At 38.1% G+C, this 16,437-nt stretch overlaps 1 protein-coding gene across 3 annotated transcripts in view; it reads left to right on the top strand.

Moving 5' to 3' along the window:
- The window catches only part of CRPPA (CDP-L-ribitol pyrophosphorylase A), a 330,079-nt gene that overhangs the window by 161,331 nt on the left and 152,311 nt on the right, over positions 1–16,437 (top strand). For 2 of the 3 annotated variants that reach the window (XM_007981984.3, XM_073009080.1), the window contains 2 exons: positions 1,209–1,301; positions 1,745–1,837. The exons of the other annotated variant lie outside the window; for it this stretch is intronic. In XM_007981984.3, the coding sequence (XP_007980175.1) occupies positions 1,209–1,301; positions 1,745–1,837 (186 nt within the window). The remainder of the gene's footprint in view (positions 1–1,208; positions 1,302–1,744; positions 1,838–16,437) is intronic. 3 annotated transcript variants of the gene reach the window in all.

Here is a 16,437-nt window from a genome sequence, read left to right on the forward strand (position 1 = left end):
TACTATTGCAGAATGGATACTGGTTTCTTTTTTATTGTAGTGTTAATATATTGTTGATGACTATGGACTTTTTGGCTTTTTTCTTAATAATCTTTGAGCTTTAAGCTCAATCCAAATTTTAAACTGAACTGAAATTTTTAAAATTTAATAGCCTACTTATTTCTGGAGCAAAGCTAAGGCCTTGCAAACTTTCTTTTCTCATTCTCCAGTGTTTTGTCAAAATTATAGCAAATTAAGCTACTAAACACATAATGTAGAGTTACAGAGTTTGATGTTTTACTAAGGAACAGCATTTTATTATTTTTAGAACTGTGAAATGTAAAGCATTCTAAATGTAATACCAGTAAGAATCACTGAAATGTGATTTCCTGTGGAATTATTATAGCAAAGATATCACAGATCCCATGTCTAGTAATTCTTAAGTTTTTGTTCGTATTGTTATAATAGAAAAATCTTAAGCTAATTAGAATATTAGCTTAATTAGAATATTAAGCTTAATTAGAATATTAAGCTATATGGAATATATTAAGCTATATGGAATATTAAGCTATATGGAATATATTAAGCTATATGGAATATTAAGCTATATGGAATAAAAATATCTTACTAGGAAAGTTTGCATAATATGTGTGTTCTTTTCTAAATCTAATCTAATCTGGGACTACTTATAGCAGTAGAAATAAAGTTCCCCAACAGTTTTAGGAATAGTTTGTATAGTTGAAGTCTTATTTCTCTCTCACTTATATTGTTGTGATGATTTCTTACTGCTTTCCCCATTTCTAGTTATGTCCAGTTCAGTGAAGTCTATTCCCTGTATTAAAACTGTGTTATTTAATGTGCTTCCAGATGCCTGCAATCATCTCTGCAACCTTTCTCTTTTAGTCCTTCAACATGCTCTTCAATATTTATTTGTATAAGATAAACCACACTACTAGCCTGTTCCAGAATATATTCTGTGTATGTCTACATTTTTTTCCTATGTGAAACAATTTTCTATATCGTTGTTTGCTAAAATATGCATTATTCATAGCATAGTTCAAATGACTTTTTCTTGATAGCCTGATGAACTTCAGCATGTATTAATTTTTTAAAAAAATACATGGTCTTTCACTTTATGTACTTCTCTTCTAGCAATTATGTGTTCCTTTGTAACAAAGATGTTTATGTTTGGTCTAATTTGTGAATTCATTTCTGTTTTTTCCTACTAGCATGTAAAAGTCACATCTGAGGCTCTCTGTCATGCTGGCAGACATCTTCAGCAAATCATCTTAGATCAATGCTACAATTTTGTTTGCGTGAATGTAAGTCAATTCAAATGATTGAAAGCACTTAAGGATATGAGCAAATGTAATGTGAAAGAGAACTAATTTGATTCTTAAATATTTATATATGAGATTATGATGAGTTCTTTTACATGTTTTTGGAGATTTTATCTTTGAAAGAGAAATAATACTTTTAAGAAGCTAATTCCCATAATGAGAAGAGTGGTATTTTGGACAATATTTTCAATTTTCTATTTGTACCTGGTCCAAAGTAGATAATAAGAGACAGGTTTGACTCAATTAGTAGATCAAAATTTGACATGCATAACTTTATGGATATCCTTTAAAATTGTTTCTAAATTAAAAACTAAGCTTGATAAATATTTTGAATGTTATGCAGAATCTCTCCATTTATTTCTTGAATTAACTTTTAAGTCATTTAAAAAGTCTTCTCGTATCGTTTTATTTTTCTCGTCTTTTAGGTTATGACCTCTGATTTTCAAGAAACCCAGAAGTTACTGAGCGTGCTTGAAGAGAGTAATCTTTCCATTTTATATCCTGTTGTTGTTGTTTCAGTAAGTGAAATTAATGCAGATTTTTTTCACTTATGCTTCCTTCTTTGTAACTCAATGTACATACTTTTAAAAACTTATCCAGTTGAGAGCACTGACCCAAACTCAAAAGAAACTCTTCTTTGTGGATTCCTCTGCTTACTGTCTAGCTATGACTTCTATGACTGAATGCCTTTATTATTGCAATCATTTGGTTGCACTCACAGGTTTGGAAATCTTTTTCAACCCAGCAACCAATTTCATTTTTTTTTCCTTCATTAAAATGGCAAAGTATTCAGCTTAAGTCAACTGGTTGTTTTGATAATGTAAAACAGCTTTATTTAAAATATTATCAGAATAGGCTGGGCGGGGTGGCTCATGCCTGTAATCCCAGCACTTTCGGAGGTCGAGGTGGGCGGATCACGAGGTCAGGAGATCAAGACCATCCTGGCTAACACGGCGAAACCCCGTCTCTACTAAAAATAAAAAAAAATTAGCCAGGCACGGTGGCGGGCGCCTGTAGTCCCAGCTACTTGGGAGGCTGAGACAGGAGAATGGCGTGAACCCGGGAGGCGGAGCTTGGAGTGAGCCGAAATCGCGCTACTGCACTCCAGCCTGGGAGACAGCACGAGACTCCATCGCAAAAAAAAAAAAAAAAAAAAAAAAATATATATATATATATATATATATATATATATATATGTATATATATGTGTGTGTGTGTGTGTGTACATATATATATACACATATATATGTACACACACACATACATACACACACACACACACATATTAGGGAAGCATTCCAGATGTTAATGTGAGGAAAAAACCTAGTGGAAGAAAAGTGATTCTTGGGTTGTTTCATTTTCTCTGTTCCACCGAAAGCAAAAGTAGAATGAGCAACAAATTAAAGAGAGTTCCTAGAAGAATGGCCTAGGAAAATTTTGGAGAGATTTTTCCTTGAAAATCTAAAAGTATGCGTTTAGTTCAGAATTTATTTGATTAGCCCATTAAACTATATAGCAGAGGGGACTATCAGTAAAGTCAGGAAGGAACAAAATCAGAGCCCAAGCCCTCTAAATTGGCTGAGGAGTGGAATCTATAGTTGGTAGTATTTTGCTGTGTGAAGGAGTTCCAGACATTAAACTCTCAGAAGTGCCTAGCAACTTCCCAGTTCCTAAAGCTCAGTCCCATCCCATACTGTGGGAATTTAATTCTTGTCAGGTAAGATTAGTAATAAAGAATAAAGATAATTTGCAATATAAATAATTCTTGACTAAGTAATGCAAGTAGTAACAAATGAGCAACTATAGGAGATTTAATTAATTCAGTAGCCTCTTTATTTCGTCATATACCATAAAGATAACTTTCATGGTTGCATCTGGTTTTGAAACCCAAGCTTCTTCTGTAACTGATCTTCATAGAACACAGAAGCTTTCATTGAGCTTTTTAGGAACAATATGGAATATATCCAATGTTGGAAGCCTCTGAGGCTCTGTAGGATAGAGGTAAGTTCAAAGCTCTATGGCCTTTTATTCCTCTCTCCACATTTCCTTGCTTAGAAATTTCATTTTCCCATGTTCCCAGATATGCTGATGAGACTGTCCAATGTAGTGAAAATAACAGAGGCTTTGAACTCAGAACACTTGTTTCTTGGTCTAGTTACTTAATTGTTCTGAGGTTTGGTTTCCTCGATGTAGAAACAAGGCTAGTAACTCTACTTCTTAAGTTGTTATAAGGATGAAAGTGAGTGGATGCAAAATGTAGTTTCTATCACAGTGCTAGGCCCTGAGCAGGCATGTGAGGTTAGTTCTGTTTAATAGTCTGGTCCTCTTTTTTTTGGCTCTGGATGAGATGACTCCAAATTAACTTCCACAGCTCTAATCTGATTCCTAAGTTTCAGCCAAGTATTTCCCAACATTTTTTTTTTTTTAATTATACCTTAAATTATAACTCTAAGTTCTGAGGTACATGTGCACAACGTGAAGGTTTATTACATAGGTATACATGTGCCATGTTGGTTTGCTACACCCGTCAACCTCTCATTTACATTCAGTATTTCTCCTAATGCTATTCCTCCCTGAGTCCCTCACCCCCTGACAGGCCCCAGTGTGTGATGTTCCCCTCCCTATGTCCATGTGTTCTTATTGCTCAACTCCCATTTATGAGGGAGAACATGTGGTATTTGGTTTTCTGTTCTTGTGTTGGTTTGCTGAGAATGATGGTTTCCAGTTTCATGTATGTCCCTGCAAGGGATATGAACGCATCCTTTTTTATGTCTGCATAGTATTCCATGGTGTATATGTGCCACATTTTCTTTATCCAGTCTATCATTGATGGGCATTTGGGTTGGTTCCAAGACTTTGCTATTGTGAACAGTGCTGCAATAAACATATGTGTGCATGTATCTTTATTGTAGAATGATTTATAATCTTTTGGGTATATACTCAGTAATGGGATTGTTGAGTCTAATGGTATTTCTGGTTCTAGATTCTTGAGGAATCACCACACTGTCTTCCACAATGGCACCAGCATTGTAAAAGCGTTCCAATTTCTCCACATCTTCTCCAGCATCTGTTGTTTCCTCACTTTTTAATGATTGCCATTCTAACTGGTGTGAGATGGTATCTCATTTTGATTTTGATTTGTATTTCTCTAATGACCAGTGATGATGAGCATTTTTTCATATGTTTCTTGGCTGCATAAATGTCTTCTTTTGAGAAGTGTCTGTTCATGTCCTTTGCCCATTTTTTGATGGGGTTATTTGTTTTTTTCTTCTAAATTTGTTTATGTCCCTTGTAGATTCTGGATATTAGACCTTTGTCAGATGGATAAATTGCAAACATTTTCTCCTATACTGTAGGTTGCCTATTCACTCTGATGATAGTTTTTTTTTTTTTTTTTTTTGGCTGTGCAGAAGCTCTTTCATTTAATTAGATCCCATTTGTCAATTTTGGCTTTTGTTGCCATTGCTTTTGGTGTTTTAATCATGAAGACTTTGGCTATCCTTATGTCCTGAATGGTATTGCCTAGGTTTTCTTCTAGGGTTTTTATGGTTTTAGGTTTAACATTTAAGTCTTTAATCCATCTTGAGTTAATTTTTGTATAAGGTGTGAGGAAGGGATCCAGTTTTAGCTTTCTGCATATGGTTAGCCAGTTTTCCCAGTACCATTTATTAAATAGGGAATCCTTTCCTCATTGCTTGTTTTTGTCAGGTTTGTCAAAGATGAGATGGTTGTAAATGTGGGGTGTTATTTCTGAGACCTCTGTTCTGTTCCATTGGTCTATATATCTCTGTTTTGGTACCAGTACCATGCTGTTTTGGTTACTGTAACCTTGTAGTATAGTTTGAAGTCAGGTAGTGTGATGCCTCCAGCTTTGTTCTTTTTGCTTAGGATTGTCTTGGCAATGCAGGGTCATTTTTGGTTCCATATGAACTTTAAAGTAGTTTTTTCCAATTCTGTGAAGAAAGTCAGCAGTAGCTTGATGGGGATACCATTGAATCTATAAATTACTTTGGGCAGTATGACCATTTTCACGATATTGATTCTTCCTATCCATGAGCGTGGAATGTTCTCCCAATTGTTTGTGTCCTGTTTTATTTCCTTGAGCAGTGGTTTGTAGTTCTTTTTGAAGAGGTCTTTCACATGCCTTGTAAGTTGGATTCCTAGGTATTTTATTCTCTGTAGCAATTGTGAATGGGAGTTAACTCATGATTTGGCTCTCCATTTGTCTGTTATTGGTGTATAGGAATGCTTTGTGATTTTTGCACATTGATTTTGTATCCTGAGACTTTGCTGAAGTTGCTTATCAGCTTAAGGAGATTTTGGGCTGAGACAATGGGATTTTCTAAATATACAATCTTGTTATCTGCAAACAGGGACAATTTGACTTCCTCTTTTCCTAACTGAATACCCTTTATTTGTTTCTTTTGCCTGATTGCCCTGGCCAGAACTTCCAATATTATGTTGAATAGGAGTGATGAGAGGGGGCATCCTTGTCTTGTGCCAGTTTTTTTTTCCTTCTCTCCCTCCCTCCCTTCCTCTCTCCCTCCCTTCCTCCCTTCCTTTCTCCCTCCCTTCCTCCCTCCCTCTCTCCCTCCCTCCCTTTCTTCCTCCCTCTCTTCCTCCCTCTCTCCATCCCTTTCTTCCTCTCTTCCTCTCTTTCTTATACTTTAAGTTCTAGGGTACATGTGCACAACATGCAGGTTTGTTACATATGTATACATGTGCCATATTGGTGTGCTGCACCAATTAACTCATCGTTTACATTAGGTATTTCTCCTAATGCTATCCCTCCCCCCTCCCCCTTCTTCCTCCCCCAACTGCACTACAGGCCCCAGTGTATGATGTTCCCCACCCTTCTTCAAGTGTTCTCATTGTTCAATTCCCACCTGTGAGTGAGAACATGCGGTGTTTGGTTTTCTGTCCTTGCAGTAGTTTGCTGAGAATAATGGTTTCCAGCTTCATCCATGTCCCTACAAAGGACAAGAACTCATCTTTTTTATGGCTGCATAGTATTCCACAGTGTGTATGTGCCACATTTTCTTTATCCAGTCTATCATTGATGGACATTTGGGTTGGTTCCAAGTCTTTGCTATTGTGAATAGTGCCACAATAAACATATGTGTGCATGTGTCTTTATAGTAGCATGATTTATAAACTTTTGGGTATATACCCAGTAATGGGATCGCTGGGTTAAATGGTATTTCTAGTTCTAGATCCTTGAGGAATCTAGTTTACACTCCCACCAACAGTGTAAAAGTGTTCCTATTTCTCCACATCCTCTCCAGCACCTGTTGTTTCCTGACTTTTAATGATCACCATTCTAACTGGTGTGAGATAGTATCTCATTGTGGTTTTGATTTGCATTTCTCTGATGGTGAGTGATGATGAGCATTTTTTCATGTGTCTGTTGGCTGTATAAATGTCTCCCTTTGAGAAGTGTCTGTTCATATCCTTTGCCCACTTTTCGATGGGGTTGTTTGATTTTTTTCTTGTAAATTTGTTTAAGTTCTTGGTAGATTCCAGATATTAGCTCTTTGTCAGATGAGTAGATTGCAAAAATTTTCTCTCATTCAGTAGGTTGCCTGTTCACTCTGATGGTAGTTTCTTTTGCTGTGCAGAAGCTCTTTAGTTTAATTAGATCCCATTTGTCTATTTTGACTTTTGTTGCCATTGCTTTTGGTGTTTTAGTCATGAAGTCCTTGCCCATGCCTATGTCCTGAATGGTATCGCCTAACTGAAACACAGCTCTGCAACAAGCAGAACTAATAGATATCTACAGAACATTCCACCCCAAATCAATAGAATATACTTCTCAGCACCACATTACACTTACTCCAAAACTGACCACATAGTTGCAAGTAAAGCACTCTTCAGCAAATGTAAAAAAACAGAAATCATAACAAACTGTCTCTCAGTACACAGTGTAATCAAATTAGAACTCAGGATTAAGAAACTCACTCAATACTGTATAACTACGTGGAAACTGTTCAACCTGCTTCTGAGTGATTACTGGGTAAATAACGAAATGAAGGCAGAAATTAAGATGTTCTTTGAAACCAATGAGAACAAAGATACTACATGCCAGAATCTCTGGTACATTTTTAAAGCAGCGTGTAGCGGGAAATTTATACTACTAAATGCCCCACAAGAGAAAGCAGGAAAGATCTAAAATCGACACCCCCAACATCACAATCAAAAGAACTAGAGAAGCAAGAGCAAACACATTGAAAAGCTAGCAGAAGGCAAGAAATAACTAAGATCAGAGCAGAACTGAAGAAGATAGTGATACAAAAAACCCTTCAAAAACTCAATGAATCCAGGAGCTGGTTTTTTGAAATGGTCAACAAAATTGATAGACCACTAGCAAGACTAATAAAGAAGAAAAGAGAGAAGAATCAATTGACGCAATAAAAGATGATAAAGGGGATATCACCATCGATCCAACAGAAATACAGACTACCATCAGGGAATACTATAAACACCTCTACAGAAATAAATTAGAAAATCTAGAAGACATGGATAAATTCCTGGACACATACACCCTCCCAAGACTAAACCAGGAAGAAGTTGAATCCCTGAATAAACCAATAACAGGCTCTGAAATAGAGGCAATAATTAATAGCCTACTACCCAAAAGAAGTCCAGGACCAGACAAATTCACAGTTGAATTCTACCAGAGGTACAAAGGGAACCTGGTACCGTTCCTTCTGAAACTATTCCAATCAATAGAAAATGAGGGAATCCTCCCTAACTCATTTTATGAGGCCAGCATCATCCTGATACCAAAGCCTGGCAGAGACAAAACAAAAAAAGATAAATTTAGACCAATATCCCTGATGAACATCGATGCAAAAATCCTCAATAAAATAAAACTGAGTCTTGTGCCAGTTTTCAAAGGGAATGCTTCCAGTTTTTGCCCATTTGGTATGATATTGGCAGTGGGTTTGTCATAAATAGCTCTTATTATTTTGAGATACTGGTTGTTCCTTTCCATGTTTAGTGCTTCCTTCAGGAGCTCTTGTAAGGCAGGCCTGGTGTTGATAAACTGTCAGCATTTGCTTGTCTGTAAAGGATTTTATTTCTCCTTCACTTATGAAGCTTAGTTTGACTGGATATGAAATTCTGGGTTGAAAATTCTTTTTTTTAAGAATGGTGAATATTGGCCCCCACTCTCTTCTGGCTTGTAGAGTTTCTGCCGAGAGATACGCTGTTAGTCTGATGGGCTTCCCTTTGTGGGTAACCTGACCTTTCTCTCTATCTGTCCTTAACATTTTTTCCTTCATTTCAACCTTGGTCAATCTGAGGATTCCGTGTCTTGGGGTTGCTCTTTTTGAGGAATATGTTTGTGGTGGTCTCTGTGTTTCCTGAATTTGAATGTTGGCCTGCCTTGCTAGGCTGTGAAAGTTCTCCTGGATAATATCCTGAAGAGTGTTTTCCAACTTCGTTCCATTCTTCCCGTCACTTTCATGTACACCAATCAAACATAGATTTGGTTTTTTCACATAGTCCCGTATTTCTTGGAGGCTTTGTTTGTTCCTTTTCACTGTTTCCTCTAATGTTGTCTTCTTACTTTATTTCATTAAATAATCACTGATATCCTTTCTTCTGCTTGATCGATTCAGCTATTGAAACTTGTGTATGCTTCATGAAGTTCTTGTGCTGCGTTTTTCAGCTCTACCAGGTCTTTTGTATTCTGCTCTACACTGGTTATTTAGTTAGCTATTCCTTTTTTTTTTTTTCTTTGAGATGGAGTCTCGCTGTGTCACCCAGACTGGCGTGCAGTGGTGTGATATCAGCTCACTGCAAGCTCAGCCTCCCGGGTTCTCGCCATTCTCCTGCCTCAGCCTCCCAAGTTGCTGGGACTACAGGCACCCGCTACCACACCCGGCTAATTTTTTTGTATTTTTAGTAGAGATGGGGTTTCACTGTGTTAACCAGGATGGGCTTGATCTCCTGACCTCGTGATCCTCCTGCCTTGGCCTCCCAAAGTGCTGGAATTACAGGCATGAGCCACTGCGCCCGTCCCGTCCCATCCTACCTTTTTTAAAGGTTCTTAGTATCCTTCTGTTGGGTTAGAACATACTTCCTTAGCTTGGAGGAGTTTGCTATTACCCACCTTCTGAAGCCTACTTCTGTCAGTTTGTCAAACTCATTCTCCATCCAGTTTTGTTCCCTTGCTTGCGAGGAGCTGTGATCCTTTGGAGGAGAAGAGGCATTCTGGTTTTTGGACTTTTCAGCCTTTCTGTGCTGGTTTCTCTCCATCTTTGTGGTTTTATCTACCTCTGGTCTTGATGTTGGTGACCTCCGGATGGGATTTTTGTGTGGATATCCTTTTTGTTAATGTTGATGCTATCTTTTCTGTTGGTTAGTTTTCCTTCTGACAGACCCCTCAGCTTCAGGTCTGTTGGAGTTTGCTGGAGGTCCACTCCCAACCCTGTTTGCCTGGGTATGATCAGCAGAGGCTGCAGGACAGCAACTATTGCTGTTTGATCCATCTTCTGGAAGCTTTGTACCAGAGGGGCATCCATCAGATGCCAGCCAGAGCTCTCCTGTATGAGGTGTCTCCCAGTCAGGCTAAACAGGGGTCAGGGACCCACTTGAGGAGGCAGTCTGTCCATTATCAGAGCTTGAATGCTGTGCTGGTAGAACCACTGCTCTCTTCAGAGCCATCAGGCAGGGACGTTTAAATCTGCTGAAGCTGTGCCCACAGCTGCCCCTTCCCCCAGGTGCTGTGTCCCAGGGAGATGGGGGTTTTATTTATAAGTTCCTGACTGGGGCTGCTGCCTTTGTTCAGAGATGCCCTGCCCACAGAGGTGGAATCTAGAGAGACAGTCCGCCTTGCTGAGCTCTGGTGGGTTCCACCCAGTTCGAACTGCCTGGTAGCTTTTGTTTATACTGTAAGCATAAAACTGCCTGCTTAAGCCTCAGCAATGGCGGACGCCCCTCCCCACACCAAGGTGGAACATCCCAAGTTGATCTCAGACTGCTGCACTGGCAGCAAGAATTTCAAGCCAATAGATCTTAGCTTGCTGGAATCTGTGGGTGTGGGTCCTACTGAGCCAGTCATTGGAGGGAATCTCTGGGTCTGCCAGTTGCAAAGACCTTGGGAAAAGCACAGTATCTGGGCAGGAGGGTACTGTTCCTCCCAGTACAGTCTGTCATGGCTTCCCTTGGCTAGGAAAGGGAAATCTCCCGACCCCTTGCGCTTCCCGAGTGAGGCAACGCCCCACCCTGCTTTGGATCGCCCTCTGTGGGCTGCCCCCACTGTCTAACCAGTCCCAGTGAGATGAACCAGGTACCTCAGTTGGAAATGCAGAAATCGCCTGCCTTCTGCGTGGATCTCGCTGGGAACTGGAGACGGGAGCTGTTCCTATTCAGCCATCTTGAGTTGTCTCACTATTTCCCAACATTTTATTAGATATTTCCATTGGAGTTCTCCCCTCTCAAATTTAGCCTATCAGATCTATCACAGAAGCACATTCTCTGTAAGTTGACTTCTTTTCTTAATGGTAGTACAGCTGTGGCTATACAGGCACCCAAATTGGAATCTGCCACCTATGAGTTTTCCTTTTATGTTTCTCTCTTTGTCCCCCTCCACCAAACGCACACAGACAGGCCCCTAGGCTCTCTTATAATTATTTTTTGAGTTAGAGCCTCACTCTTTTGCCCAGGCTGGATTGCAGTGGCATGATTATGGCTCACTGCAGACTCAACCTTTTGTGCTCAAGTGATCCCTCCAGCTCATCCCGTTGAGTAGCTGAGGCTATAGGTGTATGCCGCCACATTTGGCTAATTTTTTTTTTCTGTTTTTTGTAGAGATGGGTCTCACTTTGTTGCTCAGGCTAGTCATGAACTCCTGGCCTCAAGCAATGCTCCTGCCTTCCAAAGTGCTGGGATTATGGTCATGAGCCACTGTGCTTAGCCCTAAGTTTTGAACTGTTAGTTCTTCTGTTCATTGCTATTGTATCTCAATCTGAGGCCTTTCTGTTTCCTCTGTAAATATTTAAGTTTAGTTTTCTCTTGACTTCTATTGAGTTCCATGTCATGTGTCCCAGTGAATGCCAGAATTGTCTGGCTGTTGTTCATGTACCAAGCTAAGAGAAAAGATAAACAACCCTTTAGTTAGGGTGTACGTGTCTCTCACAACTAGTTTGAAAATAGAATTAAAAGCCTATGTGTTAAAATATTGTAAAATGTTTACTAAATCAGAACATTGTCCCTTTATAATACTTGAACACAGGCATATTTCAGGTTATTGCACTCTGAAGATACGTGTTTTACAAATCAAAGTTTTATGGCAACCCTGTGTCTGGCAAGTCTATTGGTACCATTTTTCCCACAGTGTATGCTCACTTCCTGTCTCTATCACATTTTGGTAATTCTCACAATATTTTAAACTTTTTCGTCTTTATTATATCTACTATGGTAGTCTATGATCAGTGATCGCTGATATTACTATTATTGTGTTGGAACCCTGCAAATCACACCTGTATAAGATGGCCAGCTTAACTGATAAATGCTGTGTGTGTTCTGATTGCTCTTTTGACTGTTTCCTCATCTCTCCCTTTCTTTTTGAGACTCCCTATTCCCTGAAACAAAACAATATTGAAATCAGGCCAATTAATAACCCTACAATGACCCCTATGTGTTCAAGTGAAAGGAAGAGTCCTGTGTCTGTCACTTTCAATCAAAAGCTACCAAACCTAATTTAGAGCAAGGCCCTAATTCCCTTCAATTCTGTGAAGGCTGCAGAAAGTGAAGAAGTTACAGAAGAAGAGTGTGAAGCTAGTAGAAGTTTATTCATGTGGTTTAAAAAGAAAGCATTGTCTTCCTAACAGAGAAGTGCAAAGTGAAGCAGCGCGTGCTGATGTTGAGGCCGCACTGAGTTATCCAGAAGATCTAGCTGAGGTAATTGATGAGCATAGCAATGCTAAATGACAGATTTTTCAGTGTACATGAGACAGCCTTCTACTGGAAGAACATGCCAGTTAGGGCTTTTATGGACAGAGAGGAGAAGTCAATGCCTGGCTTTAAATGATAAACTGACACTTGTTAGGAGCTAATGTAGCTAGTGACTTTCAGTTGAAGGCAGTGCTCACTTACCATTCCTAAAATCCTAGGACCCTTAGGAATTATACTAAATCTACTCTCTGCCTGTGCTCTGTAAATGGAAGAACAAAACCTGAATGACAGCACATCTGTTTACAGCATGGTTTACTGAATATTTTAAGCCCACTTTTGAGACTTAATGCTCAGAAAGAAAGATTCCTTTCAAAATGTTACTGCTTATTGACAATGTAGCTAGTTACTCAAGATCTTTGATGGAGTATAAGAAAATTAATGTTACTTTATATCTGCTAACACAACATTTATTCATCAGCTTATAAATCAAGGAGTCATATAGATTTTCATGTCTTATGTTTGAAGAAATACCTTTTGTAAGGCTATCACTGTCCTAGGTAGATTCCTCTGATGGATCTGAGCAAAGTAAATTGAAAACCTTCTGGAAAAGATTCACCCTGTTAGTTGCCATTAGGAACATTCATGATTCATGGGGGGTCATAATCCAACCCTCATGGAAGACTTGGAGGGATGTGACTTCAACGGGGGAAGTAACTGCTGATGTGGTGGCAATAGCAAGAGAATAGAAGTAGAGTCTGAACATATGACTGAATTGCTGCAATTTCATAAAACTTAGATGGATGAGGAGTTGCTTCTTATGGATTAGCAAAGAGAAAGTGGTTTCTTGAGATGGAATCTACTTCTGGTGAAGATACTGTGAACTTTGTTGTTATGACAATAAAGGATTTACAGTATTATATAAACTTAGTTGATAAAGCAGTGGCAGGGTTTGAAAAGATTAAGTCCAACTTTGAAAGAAATTCTGCTGTGGGTCAAATGCTATCAAACAGCATCCCATGCTACAGAGAATTTTTTTTTGTGAAAAGAAGGATCACTCTAGGCGGCAAACTATGTTGTTGTCTTATTTTAAGAAATTGCCACATCCACCCAACCTTCAGCAACCACCACTGTGAACAGTCAGCAGCCATTACACCAGCAAAAAGATTAGGACTCACTGAAGGCTCAGATGGTAATTAGGATTTTTAGTAATATACAGTTTTAATTTAAGATATGTACATTATTTTTTAGTCACAATGCTATTGTGCACTTAATGGATGATAGTATGTAAATATGACTTTTACATGCCATGGGAAATAAAAGATTTCATGTGACTAATTTTATTATGATATTTGCTTTATTTGCTCCAGGAGTCTGGAGTGAAACTCCCGATATTTTTGAGGCAGGCCTGTTACTTTCCCATTGCATAGGCAGACTTAGTGTGGTGATATTATGAGCATTATTAACTTAATAGAAAAATGTGTCACTAGATTATATCTAGTATCTGTAGGATGGAACCAATCACTAGAAAGGGTACAGTAAGTAATGCTGGCTTCTTGGATGGAGAGGCAAGTGAATAGTGTTTGGACGTTTGAGTTGTCCTGTCAGTGACTGTGAATATGACTGATTAGGCTTCATCCTTTTTCCTTCACCAAAAATGGCCAGAAAGCAATTTCAGTTTTCCTATTAATGAAAATTTGGCAGAACATTTCAAATGTGCACCAAATTAATAGATGTATGGAAAATATGACAATTATAAAATAAAGTAAAATGAAAGTCTTAAATCTAGATATATCACAGTTTACTCATTAGTAAGAGGAAAAACTATTAATGCACATACATACATAGAGTGTTGCATGTGCAAATTCATATACAGACATGGATACATATGTTTGTAATTGGAAAATTGCAGACTAGGCACTTCAGAGGCTATAGTGTTCTCTTTCATTCTGTCTCAATTAACTTTTCTGGAAGATTAAACCAAGGAAGAGGCCCTACCACAAGCTTTTTTTTTTTTTTTTTAAATATAATACTTTTGTTAAACAACTTTAAAATTTGAAAAGAATATTCAAAAGAAGTGTGATCACTTGCCTCTCTAAACAAGTAGGTTTTATTCATCAGAAAATATATTACAAAGTGATATCAAAGTTATAGAAAAATATGTCCATTTTTATTTTTGAGTTATGTGATTCCATAGATATTGAATGAATTTATTGTAAATATTTAAAGGCCTATTTTGTCTTGGCTGAGATTTACAATAGTTTATGATTGTTCTTTTTCTTATGCAAGGGTCGTCAAGTTCCAATTTCAGTCCATCTGAAGAGTGGAAGGCTTAGCAGGAACGAGTCACACGCCAAGTAAAATTGTAGCTATTAGGCATTTATGAGGTTTTTCAATAGAGAGACTAGTTAAGGTTGTCATTTGCCATGTCATCACTTTTTACTCTACAAGAACAGATATTTAAAGAAAAATGAAGCTGAATGTCAACTTAGGTGGGCATTTGGCAAAAACAACATTGGGTTAGGTTTAAGCGGTAGCAATTTGTTTCAGTCTACAATACTGATGAAACCTCCATTGTCTCTTACATTCTCAAGTATATACAAATACTTTGAAATTCCCTGGTATCTGTCATTCAATAGGGACATGTAACTTTGAACCTCATCTATATTATTTCTCCTGGAAGAAGTTAAGCAGTGAGTGGATAGTTAATGGTGCTTGGTTGTTGGTACATTGGTATGTAGCATAACTGGTTTTTATTTAAGTTCTGCAGAGGTCTTGACTACATGAAGATCAACTTTTTGTCTCTGATGAAAGGTGAAATGGGCTAGAAATTATTTAACGTGGGAAATTTTTGTTAGCTAAGGTAAACTGGCACAAGTAAGAGGCTACTATTCTAAGATCCACTTACAGAAGGGAGCAAATTTTCACCATGAAGAGCAGAAAAAAAAATTTGAGACTTTTTTTTAAAAGAATGAAGATACTTATTAAAATAGTTTTATCTTCTTAAAAATCCTTTAGGTTATGTTTGCAAAATTAAATTTTTTGTATAATCTTGTGGACATTATATAATAGTATGTTATGATATGCTTCATTTCAAGTGGTTATTGATTGATTGATTGACACAGGATCTCACTCTGTTGCCTAGGCTGGAGTATAGTGTGATCATAGCTCAATGAAGCCTCCATCTCCCAAGTGATCCTCTTGCCTCAGCCTCCTGAGTAGCTGCAAGTACAGGTGCATACCACCATGCCTGGCTAGCTTTTTAAATTTTTGGTAGAGATGAGGTGTTGCTGTGCTGCCCAGGCTGGTCTTGAGCTGCTGAGCTCGAGCAATCTTTCCACCTTGGCCTCCCAAAGTGTTGGGATTACAGATGTAGCCACTACACCCAGACTTCAGGTGGTTATTTTTGCAAAAATATTTTTAGGGTACTTCTAGATCTCTAAAAATGTTCATGATTAATCCTTTGATATTAGAAATATTTTTGGGCCATCTCTTTGGTCATCATTCTCCTTTATTTTTATATGTTTTACGTAGTCTTCTTTTGGGAAGTTCTCATTCCTATGGTATTTAGCATGATTTAAGGCGTCTGCCAATATTACTTTGACCAACTTAATACAATACTTATGTTTTGCTAGATGTAACTTTATTTTATTGTAATTACATTGAATTATCAGAATTCTACAGATTTTTACCATCATCTACTCTATTAGTCTGTTTTCACACTGCTATAAAGATACTACCCTAGATAGGACAACCTGTAAACAAAGGAGGTTTAATTCTCACAGTTCCGCATGGCTGGAGAGGCTTCAAGAAACTTACAATCACGGTGGAAGGAGAAGCGGGCACCTTCTTCAAAAGGTGACAAGTGAGAGAAGAATGAAGGAGGAACTCCCAAACACTTACGAAACCATCAGATCTCTTGAGAACTCACTATCACGAGAACAGCATGGGAGAAACCACCCCCATGATTCAATCACCTCCCTCCCTTGACACATGAGGATTATAGGTCCTGCCTTTGACATGTGGGAATTTACAATTTGAGATGAGATTTGGGTGGGGACACAGAGCCAAACCATATTATTTAGAGATTGGTAATATTGTTTACTTGAAGTAAAATAGATTTCACCGTCAAGTGGCCTGAAATTGTTGGGTGGGTCGTATTATAAATATTCTGTTCTTAATGAATCTGTGTATGTTAGCATGATATGATTCTATGCAG

The sequence above is a fragment of the Chlorocebus sabaeus genome, chromosome 21 (assembly GCF_047675955.1).
Source record: "Chlorocebus sabaeus isolate Y175 chromosome 21, mChlSab1.0.hap1, whole genome shotgun sequence".
Lineage (NCBI taxonomy): Eukaryota > Metazoa > Chordata > Mammalia > Primates > Cercopithecidae > Chlorocebus > Chlorocebus sabaeus.